The following is a 19,276-nucleotide window of genomic DNA, read 5'->3' on the forward strand; positions in this document are numbered from 1 at the left end:
CAATCTAATCTACACACCCCTCAATTTACTGTCGTCCATGTGATTGTCCAGCAGTCACTTAAATGTCCCTAATGTCTCTTTATGTACTACCACTGGCAGTGCATTCCACACACCCACCATTCTCTGCATAAAGAACCTACCTCTGACATCTCCCCTACACTTTTCTCCAATCACCTTAAAATTATGACCCCTATTTCTGCCCTGGGGAAAAATCTCTGGCTATCTACTCTATCTATGCCTCTCATTACTTGTACACCTCTATCAAGTCACTACACTTCCTTCTTCTCTACAGCGTGAAATGCCCTAGCTCACTCAACCTCTCCTCATAAGACAAGCCCTCCAATCCAGGCAGCATCCTGGTAAATCTCCTCTGCAGCCTCTATAAAGCATCTACATCCTTCCTATAATGAGGCAACCAGAACTGGACACAATATTCCAAGTGTGGTCTAACCAGGGTTTTATTGAGCTGCAGCAAAGCCTTATGGCTCTTAAACTCAATCTGCTTGTTAATGAAAACCAGAACACCATAGGCTTTTTTACCAACTCGATCAATTTGGGTGGCAACTTTGATGGATCTATGTACATGGACCCCAACATCCCGCTGTTCCTCCACACTGCCAAGAATCCTGTCTTTAACCCTGTATTCAGCATTCAAATTTGACCTTCCAAAATGAATAAATTCACATTTATCCATTTTGAACTCCATCGGCCACATCCTGTCAATGTCTTGTTGTAACCTGCAACAGCCCTCAACACTATCTACAACACCACCAACTTTGCATCATTGGCAAACTTACTAATCCACCCTTCCACTTCTTTATCTAAGTCATTCATAAAAACTACAAAGAGCAGAGACCCAAGAACAGATTCCCTGTGGGACACCACTGGTCACTGACCTCCAGGCTGAATACTTCCGATTTACTACCACTCGCTGCTGTCTTTTGGTCAGCCAATTCTGTATTCAGATAGCCATATTTCCCTGCATCCCATATCTCCTAACTTTGTGAATGAGCCTACCGAGGGGAACCTTATTAAATGCCTTACTGAAATCCATATACACCACAACCACTGCTCAAACTTCATCAACCTGACTCATCGCATCCTCAAAGAACTCGATAAGGCTTGTGAGGCATGACCTGCCCTTCAGAGTCATGCTGACTATCTTTAATCAGACTATATTTTTCCAAATAGTCATAAATTCTCTCTCTCAGAATCCTTTCCAGTACCTTGCTTAACACAGATGTAAGACTGACTGGTCTGTAATTCCCAAGGATTTCTCTATTTCCTTTTTTGAACAGAGGTACACCATTCGTCTCCCTCCAATCATCTGGTACTACTCCCATGGAGAGTGAGGATGCAAAGATCACTGCCAGAGGTGCAGCAATCTCATTCCTTGCTTCCTGTAGTAACCTTGGATATATCAGATCTGGCCCTGGGAACTTATCTATCTTGATGCTTCCCAGAATTTCCAACACCATCCACTTTCTTAATATCAGATTAGATTCCCTACAGTATGGAAACAGGCCCTTCGGCCCAACAAGTCCACACTGACCCTCTGAAGACTAACCCACCCAGACCCTATATTTACCCCTGACTAATACCCCTAACAATATGGACAATTTAGAATGAACAATTCACCTAACCTGCACATCTTTGGATTGTGGGAGGAAACCGGAGACCTGGAGAATGTGCAAACTCCACACAGACAGTCGCTCGAGGCGGGAATCAAACCCGGGTCCCTGGCGCTGTGAGGCAGCAGTGCTAACCACTAAGCCATCGTGCCGCCCAATAATCTGTTCAAGTCTATTAACCCGGTCTACAGTGTTCTCACTATCGTTATGAAGCTGTAGACAGACACTGTATCTTTAAGGAAGCTAAAATTTCTGCCCGGCATAAAGTGTGCTAAAAGATCTAAAAGTGTAACATTTGGTTGACCCAAATAGCTGGACTTACGTTGCCATGGTACAAAACAAATTCAAATTTTGTGCCAGAGACCAAAATCCAATCGAATTTGAATTTTACTGTTTTGGATGACATCAAACCAATGAAGTATAAAATGAATATTTTGAACAGTTAGAGGGAGAACAGCAAGGAGCTGCCAAGCACCTACGTAATAGCCAGCACAATAGCTCTCTGAAAGGTACCTGTCCATAAGAAATTTATGCAGCAGAAGACTGAAGCCGACCTAGGGAAATCTACAGAGAAAGTTCGACATCTAAAGATGATAACTGGGTTTGAAAGTGATTTGCTGTAAAGTTATGAAAGAATTTATTGGACCAGTATTGTCGAGTGGGAGGTAAAAGATAGGTTTAAGAGAAAGGAGTTAGAACATAGAACATAGAAGAATACAGCACAGTACAGGCCCTTCGGCCCTCGATGTTGCGCCGATCAATGCCCACCTAACCTACACTAACCCACTATCCTCCATATACCTATCCAATGCCCGCTTAAATATCCATAAAGAGGGAGAGTCCACCACTGCTACTGGTAGGGCATTCCATGAACTTACAACTCGCTGAGTGAAGAACCTACCCCTAACATCAGTCCTATATCTACCCCCCCTTAATTTAAAGCTATGCCCCCTTGTAATAGCTGACTCCATACGTGGAAAAAGGTTCTCACTGTCAACCCTATCTAACCCCCTAATCATCTTGTACACCTCTATCAAGTCATCCCTAAACCTTCTTTTCTCCAATGAAAACAACCCCAAGTGCCTCAGCCTTTCCTCATAGGATCTTCCTACCATACCAGGCAACATCCTGGTAAACTTCCTCTGCACCCGTTCCAGTGCCTCCACATCCTTCCTATAGTATGGCGACCAAAACTGCACACAATATTCCAGATGCGGCCGCACCAGAGTCCTATACAACTGCAGCATGACCTCAGGACTCCGGAACTCAATTCCTCTACCAATAAAAGCCAGTACGCCATATGCCTTCTTCACTGCACTATTTACCTGGGTGGCAACTTTCAGAGACCTGTGTACATGGACACCAAGATCCCTCTGCTCTTCCACACTACCAAGTATCCGACCATTAGCCCAGTACCCCATCTTGTAAATAGTTGTAAATAGTTGTTGTTTAAGTTTCTCTTTTGGACTTGAAAGAATAATATTATTAATTTTTTCTTTAAATAGTGATATTTGGGATAGTTCTTTGCCACTCGAAATCTCACAGATTACGGCGCAAACTGAGCTTTTCTGTGTGCCTGGTTTAAATTAGCAGAGGGGTTTATCCCGTGTCGTAACACTATCAAACAAGGCCCCTCTCTCTTGTGAATACTGAAGCCTCCCCTACCCCTTCAGACTCCAGGCACAAGTTGCTTTCACTATCCCTGTTTGGCCCTACCTTCTCTCTGATCATTCTCTTATTCCTCACGTAGGGTAGAACACCTTTGAGTTTGCCCTCATTCTTCCCACCAAGGCTTTTCTGTGTCCTCTCCTAGCTCTCTTGAGTCCATTTTTGAGTTTTTTCCTAGCTACCCTGTAATCCTCTAAAGCTGTGCCAGATCCTTGCTTCCACAACCTTAAGCAAGCTTCCTTCTTCCTCTTGATGAGGACCTCCTCTTCTCGTCATCCAAGGTTCCCCCACCTTGCCTGTCTCAGTGGGCCAAAATTATCCAACACCCGCAACAAAGTGCTCTTTAAACAGCCTCCACATTTCTGTTGCACATTTCCCATAGAACAATTGCTCTCAATTTACATTCCATACCCCCTGTATAATTTCCCCTCCCCCAATTAAATACCTTCCCATACTGTCTGCTCCTATCTGTCTCCATGGCTATGGTAAAGCTGAGGCGGTTGTGGTTACTGTCACCGAAATGCTCGCCCACTGAGAGATTTGACATCTGGCCTGGCTTGTTGCCTAGCACCAAATCCAATACGGCCTCCCTCACTAGTCGGCCTATCTAAATATTGAGTCAGGAATCCTTCCTGGACACACCTGACAAAATTGATTCTATCCAGACCAGCAGCACTAAGGAGGTTCCAAACAATATTGGGGAAGTTGAAGTCACCCATAACACTCTTGTCACATCTGCACCTTTCCAAGATCTGCTATTCAATTTGTTCTTCCATGTCTCTGCTACTAATGGGGGACCAATAGAAAACACCCAATAAAGTGCTCCATTCCTGTTACTCACTTCCACCCATACTGACTCAGCAGACAAACCCTCCTCAACAACCTCCTCTTCTGTAGCTGTGTTGCACTCTCTAATTAACAATGCTACTCCCCCTCCTCTTTCACCATCCTCCCTGTTCTTTTTAATTTATTGAATATATCCAAAGTGCTGTCAGCATATCTCAAAGTTTTTGATTATACCATTGCACAATGGCACACAGGAGCGAGGAGAAAGAACAGCCTTGGAATGTGGCTCTGGCAGGCATGCTCAGCCAATTTGCTTCCCCCCCAGTTTATGGAGCTACATTTATACTTATTTTAATGTCAATTATGAAATTCCACAGGAATTTCAAAGCAAAATGAGCACACCAATGCAAATTTTAGTATAGTCCTCTGCAGGAACTTAGCACCATGAACTGGTTATGTGTTTATACTTTTCAGCCATTTCGGACTGATCATAAAATTTAAGCTTAAAGCATTAAGATAATACAATGTATGCTATCTATAATACTTCAGTCAAAACATAATGATATTGAATGCCACCTCAATACAGAAGATGTCTATTCTTTTCCAGATTTACTCATACTAGATGAATCCCAAATGTGAATCTGGAGACTGAATTTCGTCTATTTTCACAATCCCACGAATTTGGAATTTAAAGATAAACTAATTTTCCTACTTTCTTTGCTTATGCAATACCTAATATTTATTTTACTTCGGTTATGCACACATGGGCACCTGTAGCACTTTGTTAAGAAGAACATAAACATAAAAGAGTCATCAATTTGGTCATAATTGCAAGAAATCATCTAAATTATTTTTAAACAGCAAAGCCAGTGAATTTCTCCCATCTATAAAATGACTCATTAGTAATAACAATGTCAGTAAATTTTACAACATTATTGAGGCAATAACTGATATTAAAGAAAATGTAGAAAATATTGTGAATTTTTGATTTGTATGTGATAATATTTAAATATGAGATTGTTAACAAATTAGAGGTAGTGTGGTTGTGTGGACAGAACCTTGGTTAAAGGTCAGAAGGTGGATAGCACTGATTAATGCTTGTTTATCAAATGACAGAAATGTAAACATTTAGAATAAAGAACCAGGAGCAGCAGTAGGCCATCTGGCCCTTCGAACCTGCTCCACTATTCAATAAGATCGTGGCTGATCTTTTTGTGGCCTCAGCTCCACTTACCTGCCCTCTCACTACCACCCTTCATTCCTTTGTTGTTCAAAAATTCTCTCTTTTAGCTTTAAAGCATTTACTGAGGAAGCCTCAACTACTTCACTGGGCAGGGAATTCCACAGACTCACAATACTCTGAGTGAAGAAGTTCCTTCTCAATTCAGTCCCAACCAGCTCCTCCTAATTTTGAGACTGCCCTCTTGTCCTAGTTTCACCTGCCAGTGGAAATATCCTCTCTACTCCATATTATCCGTTCCCTTCATAATTTTATATTTTTCTATAAGATACCCCCTCATTCTTCTAAACTGCGATCAATATAATCCCTGTGGGCTCAGTCTCTCTTTATAAGCCAACACTCTCAACTCCGTATTTGCCTCTGCAGGTCAATTTTGGGACAATTGCTCTTAGTAATTGGGTATAAGTGCAAAATGCCAATAATGTCTAAGTGTACAGACATCATAAAAATTGGGTTTGTGGTTAATGTGAAAATGATAAACCATTTCAGGAAGACATGAACGATAGATTGGATATGTGTGTAATAGAGAGTAACGGATTATGATCTTTGAGACAATTGATAAACAGAGGTTGTGCTAAACAATCAAATTTCAAAGTATGAGTCATTCAAATTCAGGCTGAAATTTCCCATTATCAATGAAAATGCTGTTTTGAGTAAAATACAAGGCATCTGGTCGAGCAACTTTTCTCATACAATCTCCTGCCCTTCATCTTCTCAACTATGTATCTAGGCTTTATGATGTCCTTCCTACGGGGGTCACATACATAAGAGGAAGTGTTCACTGCTGGCAGAAATGTATGGTGTTCAATGCGTTGTGACCATGTGTTGCACACAACTTCAGATGCTACAAGCTAGGACCAGTCCTTCACACTGTAGTTTTTGAGTGTCTACATTCAGAACATAGCTTCATAATAGCTTCATATTCAGGGCTAACTCTTCGTTCGTAGAGAGGGACCAAGAAATGCTGTTGGATAGGATGGTGAATGGAAGCGGTGTATCCTATTACTTGGAAAAGGAAGCCACACCATAAAACCAGGCCAGCCTGAACTGAGAAAACACCCCGAGTCAGACCAGTGGGTCACGTAATATGCTATGTACAGCAGTGAAGAAAGAAAGTCAACGATCCTTTGTGCTCCAAAAGAGGAAGTGTCCCCGTCTCCTCTCCACTACCTCACACTTACAGGACTACCATTTACTCTCATTATGCCATCGTACATGCCTTTCGCCTCTCGTGGACTACCATTCTCATGATTAAACGCATCATGTTCTCACCCACCTCGTCTTCCCAGAATACCATATATTTCTGCACTCTGGGCTTCCAACTCACTCTGAAGACTTCTCATCACCACTCCTGTTGCTGCAACACCACTGACTGCTCTTCCATTATAAACAATCCCTCTCTTTCACTGCAGGAAAAAAAAGGCTCAAATTGGGCCAGAGGAGCCAAGATTGGCATTGAATTGGCAAAAGCAACATTTTTGAGTTTTGTATCTTGTTCTTTCTCCTGTACATCTCCTGTATTATGGAATACATAGTGGATGATAATTTTGGAGACTCTTCCAAGAGTGTATTGCAGGGCTTGGCTTGACCGATGCAGGCACTGAAACTGTACCTTCACAAGCTTGTTTAATGTCAATCCTTATGAGAAAATGGCTTTTACTGTAGCCCCATGCTGGTGTCTGTGGGTCTTGTAAAAAGGCAAGTACCCAGCTTATCAAGTGACACCATTTGATTCCTGGAATTCATCCTTGCTATTTGGGCAGGTGGGAGAGATATGAAGATCTGCAGGGGCCTTGAAAACTGGAGACTGAAAGGTCATGACAGCTGTGAAGGAGGTTTAGATAGAATTTCAGGAAAAGTGTCTTTTCACCCAGATGATGGTGGTGATGGTACAGGGAAGGAGGGAGGTGGTGTCCCCGGAATGCACTGCCTGGGAGGGTATTCAAGGTGGATAACCCCATAACCTTCAAAAAGTACTTGATCAAACATTTGAAGTGTCATAACATTAAAGTTTTTTGGGTCTAGTGCTTTAAAGTAGGACTAGTGTAATTTTGGCGGTATAGAGTCAATGGGTCAAAGGGCATCTTCGATACAGTATTTTTTATCTTCATTTGATTTATTATTGTCACATGTACCAAGATACAGTGAAAAGTACTGTTTAGCATGCTATCCAGACAAATCATACCTTACATAAGTACATCAGGGCATTGGAACAGAACGCACAAGTTTCTATGAAAGCTAGTATACACATCTAGGAACCACTTGCTGTGGCCACAAACGAACAAATGTTGAAGGAATTGAAACCCTACTGGTGAAGGTCATTGGCCAATCTCTGGGTGTTTTGATGGCCACATCTGTGCAACTGATGATTCCCTACTCATCATAAGAGTCATACAGTGTGGAAACAAACCCTTTGGTCCAATTCTCATGATAAAGTGAAGCTTGCCCTTTTAACTGTGTTGCCCCAAAGCCAAGAATTGAATATGCTCTTCAATAGGCAAAGACAGCATCATTAACCTATGAGATATAGCTGCATGCATTCATTTGTAAGATCCACGGTTGATCCTTGAAAGAACAGAGGTTACAAAAATCAAAGACACGGTGTTCTTGGTGGCTATTGGCAGGACATAACGAATAATTCTTTGAGATGAGGTCTTTTGATATATCTTCCATGAGAGTTGTTGTCTCCTGTAGCAATGGTTCTCCTAAATCTCAAGATAACTCCATCTTTGTTGGTAGATTTAATGTTCTGGGTATGCCCTCTGTTGCCTTCCTGCCCATTGTACTTTTCTTGCAACCTCTTCACACTCAGGGTTCTGCTTCTCTTTTACAGAATTCACTCCTCATTAGATTAGATGAGATTACTTACAGTGTGGAAACAGGCCCTTCGGCCCAACAAGTCCACACCGACCCGCCGAAGCGCACCCACCCAGACCCATTCCCTTACCTTTACCCCTGCACCTAACACTACGGGCAATTTAGCATGGCCAATTCACCTAACCTACACATTTTTAGACTGTGGGAGGAAACCAGAGCACCCAGAGGAAACCCACGCAGACACGGGGACAATGTGCAAACTCCACAGTCAGTAAGTCACCTGAGGCAGGAATTGAACCCGGGTCTCTGGCGCTGTGAGGCAGCACTGCTAACCACTGTGCCACTGTGCCGCCCACGACCACTGGACCAAACAATTCAGAGTGGTACTTCCATTACTTCCAGCTATTGCATATTTTGTGATCACTGGGCTCTCTAACCTATCTGGAAGTCTTATTTCTTATTCTTTAGTCCCCATCATGCCAGGAGAATTACGACCTCTTGCATTGGCTGTGCTCATAAACACTTTTCCCTGTAAGCCAAGCACACCCCATTGCATATGTAGGCTCCTCTGAGCCATGCACACTTATTTCATGTCCATCAGGATTAGCTCCCTGCTGCATGGTTGCGTCAATGCATATTGTCTTCCTCTATCTCAGCATGCAACTTTCAGGTTTTCCTAAAGTTCAAACAGGCCTTCAGTGAGTTCTCAGCAAGCTTGCCAACTAAAACCTTTAACGAAAGACATAAAGGGCTGAAGAAGCTCAGAAGGTCTGGCAGCAACTGTAAAAAGAGAACAGAGCTAAAGTCTCAAGTTCAATATGATTCTTCTTCCAAAATAAAGAGATGGAAATGTGATGTGTTATATACTACTACATTTTAGATAGCCTGGAAGATGGGTAAGAGTGCCAGGTATGTAGGAGAGGTGGAAGGGTGTCAGGTGGATAAGAGAGTAGAATATCAGGTGGATTATTAAGGTGGTAGGATGCCAAATGGGTGAGGGGGGGGGGGGGGGGGGGGCTAGGTATTAGGTGGGTAAAGGGATAGGATGGATTAGGTTTAGGAGTTTGAGCATGTTTTAATCCCTCCAACCTTTTCTGGGTAAATATACATGAGTTAGAACCCTACCAAGGCTTTGATTCAGATTTGGGGAATCGATCAAAAGGTTCCAGATGAAGTGTAATTGCCATCAGAAGTTTAAAGTTCTCAGTTCCTCTTGGGTAGTTACTGAATCTGGATGTATGAGGGATCCTAAAGCACCAATGTCAGGGTACCGGAAATCTGAAGATCTGGTCCTCTGTTTTTCTCTCTCTAGAGATGTTGGTAGATCTTGAATTTTTCTAGCACTTGCTGTTTTTCTTGGGATTTGTGATATGTTTATTATTTTTCTATATCTCTAGGAAGTAGTGGTGCAACAGTAACATCTGAGCTAGCCATCCAGAGGCTCAGACTATTACTGTGGGAATACAGCACCTGGTGGAATTTGAATTCAATTAATAAAAATATAGTTCTTGTCATTGGTGTCATGAAACTACTGTTGAGTGTCATAAAATTCTACGTGGTTCACTAATGTCATTTAATGAAGGGAAAATGCCATCCTTATGCGTATGAGGCTGGAAGAACACACAAAACCAGGCAGCATCAGGAGGTGGAGAAGTCGATATTTCAGGTGTAATCCTTCTTCAGGACTGGGAGTAGACTCAACATTAAGTTCTCCAATTTCAAATAACCTCCTTTCCCATCCCCCGACTTCCTCTCAGGTCCTCCCCCTCCTTGCCACCAACCGGATTCATTCCTCCCACTGATCAACCAGATAGTATCCTCGACCTGTCTTCACCTATCCCCACTTCACCACTGTCCCCGCTACCCCTGCAGCTCCCCCTACACCCACCCCCAACCGTGAAGAAATCTTATATCCGAAACGTCGACTTCTCCACCTCCTAATGCTGCCTGGCTTACTGTGTTCTTCCAGCCTCTGCCTGTCGATTTCAAATTCCAGCATTTGCAGGGTTTTTTTGTCTCTAGTCCTTATGGATATAGCCTACATGTGACTTCAGTCTCATGAGGACATTTAAATGTCCCCTGAAATGGCTTAGCAGGCCACTAATTTCCAATGCAACTGAAGATCTGCAATAAATGCTGGCCTTGCCAGTAATACCCACATCCCATGAAAAAATCCAAAATTTTATTCTGTAAGAAGGGTTTGAATCTGAAACACTGATACTTGTCTTCTCCAGAGATATTGCTTTGTCTACTGTGCGCTTTTATTTTGTTGTTTTTTTCATTTAAATTACAGGAGCTTTAATGGATAACTTCAAAATTACAGTACATGGTTTTCATAAAACAAACCAGGAAAAAAATGTCTTGATTTGATTTATTACTATCACATGTACCAAGCGACAGTGAAAAGTGTTGTTTACATGCTTTACAGGCAGATTGTACTATGCAAGTATATCAGGGTAACAGAACAGAGTGCAGGATACAATGTTACAGCTGCTGAGAATGTGCAGAAAGAGATCAACATTGGCATTAAAGAGGTCCATTCAAAAAGTCTGACAACAGCAGGAAAGAAGCTGCTCTTGAATCTGTTGGTACATGTATACAAACTTGTATATTTTCTGACCAACGGAAGAGGGTTGAAGAGAGTACAACTGGGATGGGAAGGGTCTTTGATTATTTTGGTTGCTTTCCTGATGCAGTGGAAAATATAGATGAAGTGAACGGATCGGTAGTTGCTTGGCACCTTAACCCTTAAGGCCGATTTAACATCTACAGCAGTGACAGAAGGTACATGTGCATCTGACGCTGATGGGACAGGTGAAATTGTTTCACTATTCTTCTGTGCATTGAGTTTGTCGGGTAGGGATGTACTGTTGCCCACGATTCTGTTTGACTTTGCTTTGTAGTCTGTTATGTTGTGTAATCCTCACCACAAACGACAAGTGTCCATGTGGTTAGTCTGGGTCTCAAGCTTAGTTTGGTATTGCCTCTTGGCGTCCCTGATGGCCTTTTGAAGATTGTACCTTCATTTCCTGTATAGATCAGGCTTGCCTGACTTGAACAGCTCAGATGTGGACTTCAGTAGGGTGTAGATCTCGTGGTTCATCCATGGTTTCCGATTGGGAAACATTTGGATTAACTTCTTTGACACGTAATCATCTACACACCAACTATGGAGGTCTACAACAGTAGTGGCTTACTTGTTTGGGTTGGCTGCTGATTTCTTGAATATGGACCAGTCCACTGACTCTAAGCTGTTTCGTACAAACCCTTCAGTTTCCTCAGATCATCACTGCACTACTTTCTTCACTGGGTTCTCATGCTTCAATTTCTGCTTGTAAGCCAGAAAATATGTTTATTGATCAGTGTGTCAGTAAGTAGGGTCACAAAGATTGTCAAGATCATTCTCCCATATAAAAATAATTAAGAGACTTTTTACAAATAGTGTTAGGACATGGAATGATCTACTGAAAAAAACAATATTTAGAGCAGAATACATAATAAATTTTAAAAGAAAAAGTGGATAAATATTTGAAATTGAAAGATTGCAATGTGTATTGGAAAAGCATAATGGATGAGACAGAGTGGACAGCTATTTCACTCCTCCTTTCAGTTAAAAGTACTTTTGAGCACACATGTGTGTGGAATTCTGTCTTTCTGAATTCTGTATGAGTTTTGTCCCTAAATGTTCAAAGCACAGCTTCAGATTACACCATAAGTCATATCCAACCATTAAAATCATAGGTGAAAGACCCAAAACAAAATAACCTTCATGCTCCTAATATCTTAAACTGTCAAAAGAAAATTAAACAGATGTGCTCATCAGCAACCATATTCCTTACTGATGGAAAGTGGGGCCTTTAAATATTTTAATAAAAAAGCTATTCCTAAAACATTAATGAACGTACTTCATTTTTATTCAACACAGTGCTCTACTTGAGAACTAAAACCTTAAGGATATTTTACCATCACATCAACATACATTGGCCACAGTTCCAAGGCACAAAGATTGTTATCAAGTGAAGATTTTATTGCAAAATCTAAATTAACGTTGGAATCTTGCATAAAGTAAACAGTTTCTTGGTAAAACTGAACTCTCATTCAAGAACATATATAATTCTTAAAAGAAGTGTCACAATTACCTTCCGCTCAAGACTATCATCACCATCAGTTGAACTGATACTGTCATGCATTCTGGACCTCGAGGGTCGCTGTCGCTTTGACTTCCCCGAAAGATGTGCTCGAGCTTTTAGTACTTTACTATCTAATACCTGTGTTTCAGGTACTGCTTCATTAAAATCTGAAACCAGAAGTAAGTACAAAAAAATTAAAATAGAGTAAATTTTACTACATTAATTAAAAATCAGTATTCAGATACTAATGAACATATGTTTGATTTTTTATAATGTTACAAAATACAGTGAATGATATTGTATAGTGTCACCACTCTCCAGTGCCATCTTAAAACAAAGAAAAGTAAACCAAAACATTGAATACAAAGGCAGAGAAAAAAAATTTCAATACTACAGCCCTTTTTTTAAGGACTCCATAATGGACCTGAAACAGCCAGCCACGAGTCCCCTTGCTGAAATGCTGGAACAGGAGTTGCCACCCTTTGGCACCATCTTGCCTCCACCAATAATGCCACCACCAGGGGGCTTACTGAATCTTGCCAATGCAGCCACCACTGATGCCATCAAGTCCCACACCCGCCCAAAGTCTCCTTTATTGCTGCCGGCTTTATTGTTGCCAGGGAGGTGGCCAAACTCACCTCCTCTGCAGCAGCCATGTCATGTAGAAGCTGCCGGAAACCCAAACTCTCTGCCACTGCTATTGCCGCAACTAAGCTTTTTCACAAGAAGTAAGGAAAAAGAGAAACAAGAAAAGAGAAAGGAAAGGAGACAAGACGAGTCCTGGGCTCAGGAGCCCAAATCTGCTGACATCAGATTAGTAAAAAGTAACAATAATACCTATAAATAACAATAATAAAAACAATATAATAACAAACAGAAACAATTGTGTTTAACTTAAATTAAGGGAATTAGTTACATGTGGAAAGAGTTAACTAACTAAACTGGGAGGATGGATTAGCAGGAATGAGACATTTGAGAAGGTAATTAATGACTCTCAAAAAAAAATCCCATGAAGAAGGAAAAAGTCTAAGAAAGGGATAAACCAACCATAACTAACCAAGGAAGTTAGAGAATACTAGTTCAAAGAAAAAGCATATAAGGAGGTTAAAGTCAGTGTTAGCCGCAAAGAATGGATAAATTCAGAATCCAACAAAGGAGTACTAAAAAGATTAAAGAAATAAAAGTTAAAGAAAATAAACTATGAGGGCAAACTAGTGAGGGATATGAAACCTGACATTAAGAGCATCTTTGAATATATAAAAAGAAAGCGTGAGATCCATTTGAATACAGGCCCCTTAGAAAATGAATCTAGGGAGATGGATTTGGGAAACAAGGAAATGACAGAGGAATTGAGACAGATACTTTGCATTCGTTTTTAAAATAGAAAATACTTTGGACATTCCATTTAACCTAAATAATGTAGAGGAGAAATTAAATACAACCATCAACACTAAGGAGGTAGCATTTGACAAACTAATGAGACTGAATGTAGAAAAGCTCCTTGCCCCTGACAGCTTGCAGTCTAGAATTGTAAAACAGGTAATTACATAAATAGTGATGCATTAATTATAATTTTCCAAAATTGTTGGATTCTGGACAAGTTCTAGATAATTGAAAAATTGCCAAAGTGACACACCTATACAAAATGGGAATGAAGCAAAAAGCAAATAATCATAGGCCAATTTTATTTTATCCATTTGTGCTCTTCAGAAGGTTGGCACAGACATGATGGACTGATTAGCCTCTTCTGCACTATAGGGATTCTATGAAGTACTTGGGTCCTAGTGGACTTCTCATACACGTTGAAAGAAGAGATTAGTGAGGTTGTTGATGCATTGGTTTGAATACTCAAATACACCCTTGATTCAGGACAGTCTCAGTATACTGGAGGATAATGAATGTAATTCCTTTATTCAAAAATGGAGCAAGATGGAAGGTAATAACCTACTGGACAATTAGTTTAACATTTGCCAAAGGAAAAATGTTAAAAATTATTATTAGAGGTTGTAAAATGAAAGGGGAGTGGCCAGCTCTCCCAGTTCAGCTTTTCCCTGGTTTTAGCAGACAGTCAGTTGTGAAGCTGTTGGACACAAAGAATCTCTCCCTGACATCTCTCCTGTAAGAAACTGTTTTGGAATTTACCTTTTTTTTGCCAAGGGCTGTTTACGGGAATTATTGTAAGCATTTATAACAACATCATAACGTTGGGATCATCTGTTGGGTTTGCGGATATGTTAAGTTATTCAATGTTATGTTCTCTTTTGTTTATGTTTCATTTGGTAATCTTGCAAATAAGTTCTGTTTTGTTTAAAACTCAGTGGTTGAGCCAGCTGCATTACTCCTGGAATATCCACTGTATACCTGCTTAAAACAACTAGCAAAGTTCGGGTCTGGCTACTTTCTTGAAATATTTTGAAGGAGTCTAGCCTGGTCCCTAACAACTCTGCCTGCCCTTGGTCCTTATCCCTCCATTCCTTGCATATCCATGTGCTTATCTAGAAGTCACTTAAACGCCTCAATCATATCTGCCTGCACCACCACTCTCAGTAGCACGTTCCAGGCTCCTACCATGCACTGCATAAAAAAACTTGCCCCTGAAATTTCCTTTGAACTGCATGTCCCCTAGTATTACACATTTTAACTCTGGGAAAAAGATTCTGACCGTCAACCCTATCTATGCATCACATAACTTTATAGACTTCTATCAAATCTCCCCTTAGCCTCCTCCGCTCCAGAGAAAACAACCCAAGTTTTTCTAGCCTCTCCTTATAACTCATACCTTCTAATCCAGGCAGCATATGGTAAACCTCTTCTGCACCTTCTCCAATGCCTATACATCCTTCCTGTAATGTGGCAACCATAATTAAATGCAATACTCTTAAGTGTGGCCTAATCAAAGTATTATAAAGCTGCAACATGACATTCTGACTCTTAACTCAATTCCCCAACCAATCAATGAAAGCATGCCATACACCTTCTTTACCACCCTATCTACTTGTGTGACCACTTTCAGGCAGCTATGAACTTGAATTTCAAGATCCCTCCATACATCAATGCTGTTAAGGGTTCAGCCATTAACTGTATACTTTTCCTTAATATTTGATCTCCCAAAGTGCAGCACCTCATACTTACCCGAATTAAACTCCCTCTGCCATTTCTCCATCCAAATCCGCAATTGAGCTATATCCCACTGTATCCTTTGACACCCTTCCACCATTAGCCTCTGCCTTCTGTGAGCAAGCCAATTTTGAATCCAAGCAACCAAGTCACCGTGGATCCCATACATCGTAATCTTCTAGATGACCCTACCACAGGGAACTTATTGAAAGCCTTACTGAAATCCATTTGGGCAACATCCACTGCTCTACCCTCATCAAACATCTTTGTCACTTCCTCAAAAAATTCAATCAAGTTAGTAAGACATGACCTGTCCCACACGAAGCCATGCTAACTGTCCTTAATAGGGCACGCTTTTCCAAATGCTTGTAAATCCTATCTCTAAGAATTCTCTCCATAAGTAAGAAAGTGGGTTGTTGAGATGACACGAGGAGGTTACAGAAGAACAAGGAGCAGGAGTAGGCACTTCAGTCCCTGAAACCTGCTCCCAATTTAATACAATCATGATTGACCTCTTCTCAGTCTCAACTCCACTTTCCTGTCTTATAAAACTATCTTGTCAACTCTTCTTTTAGTCATCTCTCCTACTTCTTACCCTTCTAAACATCTTAATTGTTTTCAGAGGATCATAGAAAATAGGCTGAGGAATAGGTTATTTGGTAATTCAAGCTTGATCCAACATTTGATATAATCAAGGTTAGTCCTCCATCTCAATTCCATCTTCCTTCTTTCTTCCTGTCTTTGATGCCTTTAAAATCTAAAAATGCATCTATCTCTTTCTTGAATATATTCAATGACTTAGCCTCGACAGCCTTCTATGGTAGAGACTTTTACAGGTTCATCACCCTTTGAGTGAAGAAACATTTCCACATCTCAGTGCTAAATAGTATTGCCGTATCCAGAGACTGTGTCCCCTGGTTCTAGACTCCCCACCTCGGGAAAACATCCTCCCTGAATCTAGTCTGTCCAGCCTTCAGAATTAAATCAGATTCCCAATCAAACTTATCAACTCAAATGAATACAGGTCCAGTTGAACCAATCTCTCCTCAAAGGAAAGTCCTGCATCCCTGGTATTGACTTAGTGAGTGTCTGCTGAATTCACTCTATGACATATAGACAAAGAAGCTAGATCAACAGTTTTCATTTTTGAAGTATCAGTCGAGTTGAAATATTTCTCATTTTAAGGACAATTCCATCATCCTCGGTTAAATAACAAGTAATAAAAATCCATTTTGTGCTGAGTTGCATACAAAAGTGTCAATCTTAAATAGTGCACATGCCTTCAAAATGTTTTACTCCTTTGAGCAAATGTACATTAAAACACTGCTGATATACAACTGTAATGACAATTAAAACTTACCAAAAACCTCATCTGGGTCACCTAACTTCATAGTTGAAGTTTCAACAACTTCTGTGAATAATTAAAACATATGTCTGTTACCAACAAGCATCTCATATACATATTTATCTTTGAAAGCAAAATTATCTTCTAAGATAATCAATCCTGCAGTACCAATATTCTACCTGTTCTGTGGCAACAGTTGTTTTTAATTTGTTCCTTTATGATACAATATACATTTCGCAGAAGGTGAGAACATATAACTATTGGAAGCAATGAACAGGTTAGGGCTCTGTTCATAAGACTGATGAAGGCCCATAAGATTGTCTCGACTCTGTCGAACTTTTTCACCAAGAGGATGTTACCACTTGTAGTAGAGTTCAAAGCTAGATTGATAAATGTGAGATAGTCAATTTTAAACATGGAGAAACGCCCTCCCCAGAGTATTTGGAATATGAAAATTGCTACAAAGTGGTCAAGGTTAACAGCATAGATGAATTTAAAGGGATATTAGGTGACAGAAATGACACAGGGATATGTTGATAAGTTGAAATGAAATATGACGGTATAGGAGGGTGACATGGAGCATAGAGATGTATATAGACCTGTTGGGTTGAATAATTTTTAAAAAATATGTAAATCTGTAATTCTGGTCTCCATGACAACTGTTTGAAACATACATGATTTAAAATTGGAGGGTATTTGGCTGGAAGCAGCAATTGGTAAAGAATTTGATACTGAACTCTCACTAGTAAGTCATCTGTATGCATTTTGTAACAATGTTGGTCTTTTTACAAGGTTACTGTGCCCTTGAGTTTTTTTCAAGAGAGGGGCTAATTGGCCAGGCTCCAATTAGGCTGGGTTTGAAAGTTTTATCGGTGCCCTTCTTGTTTACACCTAACAGATAATGCCTCCGGCCTAAGGCTTTCATGTCTTTAAAAATAAAGTATAATTAAAGGGAAGTGGCCAGCTAGCTGTGTAGCTAGCCTTCATTTAGATTAGAGTTTTTGATTCAATTCAGCAACAATGTGTATGAAGAAAGGCTGCTGGGGCCAATTCAGCCGAGTATTCTCTCTCTCTCTAACTTCAAGCCTGTAACCCTAGCTTGTTTCATTTTTACTCTTTTTGCTAAGAGATGTGTTTATCGGGACTGTTGCAAGTATTTTCAGGACAGTATCATTAAGTCGGGATAGTCTGTTGGGATTTTGGATAGGATACGTTATCGATATTCTATTTTCTGTTCTTTGTGCTTCATTCTGAAATTTTATAAATAAATTCTGTTTGTTTAAAACTTGGCAGTCGGATCAGCTACTTCACTCTGAGAATATCCACTATACACTTCCCTAAAACAAATAACAAAGTTATGGTCTGGCCTACCTGCTTAAAAATGTTTTGAGAGGTCAGGCCTGTTCCATAACAGATTGGGGGGTCTTTGCAGGATTTAAGCAGCGAATAATAGGTGTTTCTGTGTTTTGTTTCGGGTGTTGATTTGGTTGGTTTAAACAGCGCCCGAAAAGCAATGGCTGTTTCGGTCACCAAGGAGGTTCTGGAGGTGGACGAAGTGAGCTGGGGGATTTTACTAAAGGCAAATAAGACTAAGCTGTAGGAATTAGTAGGCAAGCTGGAGTTGAAGTTATCTCTTAACATGAGGAAAGATGAGACGATTGCAGTGGTAGCTCAGCATTTAAATTTGCTGGAAACTATCAGGATCTGTAGAGATAGCTCAACTTCAATTGCAAATGAAGACGCTTCAGTTAGAAGCGGAAATGAAACAGTTTGAGTTAGTATTAAAATTGGAAAAGAAAGAAAAGAATGAAGGGCTTTAGCAGAAGAGAAAGAACAAGAATGAAGGGCTTTAACAGAACAGAAAGAAAATGAATGAAGGGCTTTCGTAGATGAGAAAGAAAATGAACGAAGGGCTTTTGCAGAAGAGAAAGAAAAAGAGAATTTCAACTTGAGAAAATGACAGAAAGGAAAGTCTGCTTAAAAGGATGGAGATAAAGGCTGATGTTAGGCTTAGTGAGGAAGTAGGGCGAACTCATGTGGAAGAGCAGAGAGTTAAAATGGCAAGGTTAGTAGCTGAAGTGGCTGATGATGAGTTGGTCCATAAAACACGGTTTGGCTTCCAGAATCAATTTCAGTTCATAAAGGATAGAAATTGGGGCAAAGAGAAACTCTTATGTGGAAAAGGAAAGGTAGATCTCGGTGAAGGTCATAAGGATAACTCACCATAGGGTAAAAAGGAAACCCTTGAAGGAGATAAAGAAGGTAAAACACTCCGGTGTTTTCATTGCAATAAGGTAGGCCACATGAAATCAGTGTTGGTAGGCTAGGAAAAAGCTGGATGTAGGAAAACAGGACAAGTCTGGGAGGTTTGTTGGAATGGTAATAGAAAGCACAGTGGAAGCTAGAAAGCTATATCAGTGTGTACAAGCTGATCGGAGGTTGGTTAAGGAGGAAGTGCCAGTTCTGCTTAGAAAATATACCTGCAATTGTAAAGTTTATTCACATAGGCCAGGAGTAGCAGGTAAAGAGATTACAATATTAA

General features: G+C 40.5%; 1 protein-coding gene across 11 annotated transcripts in view; it reads right to left on the reverse strand.

Annotated features, from left to right (window-relative positions):
* ppp1r9a (protein phosphatase 1, regulatory subunit 9A) overlaps positions 1-19,276 on the reverse strand; it is a 363,720-nt gene that overhangs the window by 94,752 nt on the left and 249,692 nt on the right. For 9 of the 11 annotated variants that reach the window (XR_011961323.1, XR_011961324.1, XM_072575462.1 and 6 more), the window contains 2 exons: positions 16,750-16,800; positions 12,282-12,439 (listed from right to left, as the gene is read on the reverse strand). Coding sequence is in view for 9 of the 11 variants with exons in the window: in XM_072575462.1 (XP_072431563.1) it covers positions 12,282-12,439; positions 16,750-16,800 (209 nt within the window). In the remaining 2 variants the exon portion in view is untranslated. The remainder of the gene's footprint in view (positions 1-12,281; positions 12,440-16,749; positions 16,801-19,276) is intronic. The other 2 variants (XM_072575464.1, XM_072575459.1) reach the window with 1 other exon arrangement.

This window comes from Chiloscyllium punctatum, chromosome 8 (genome assembly GCF_047496795.1).
Source record: "Chiloscyllium punctatum isolate Juve2018m chromosome 8, sChiPun1.3, whole genome shotgun sequence".
Classification (NCBI taxonomy): Eukaryota; Metazoa; Chordata; class Chondrichthyes; order Orectolobiformes; family Hemiscylliidae; genus Chiloscyllium; species Chiloscyllium punctatum.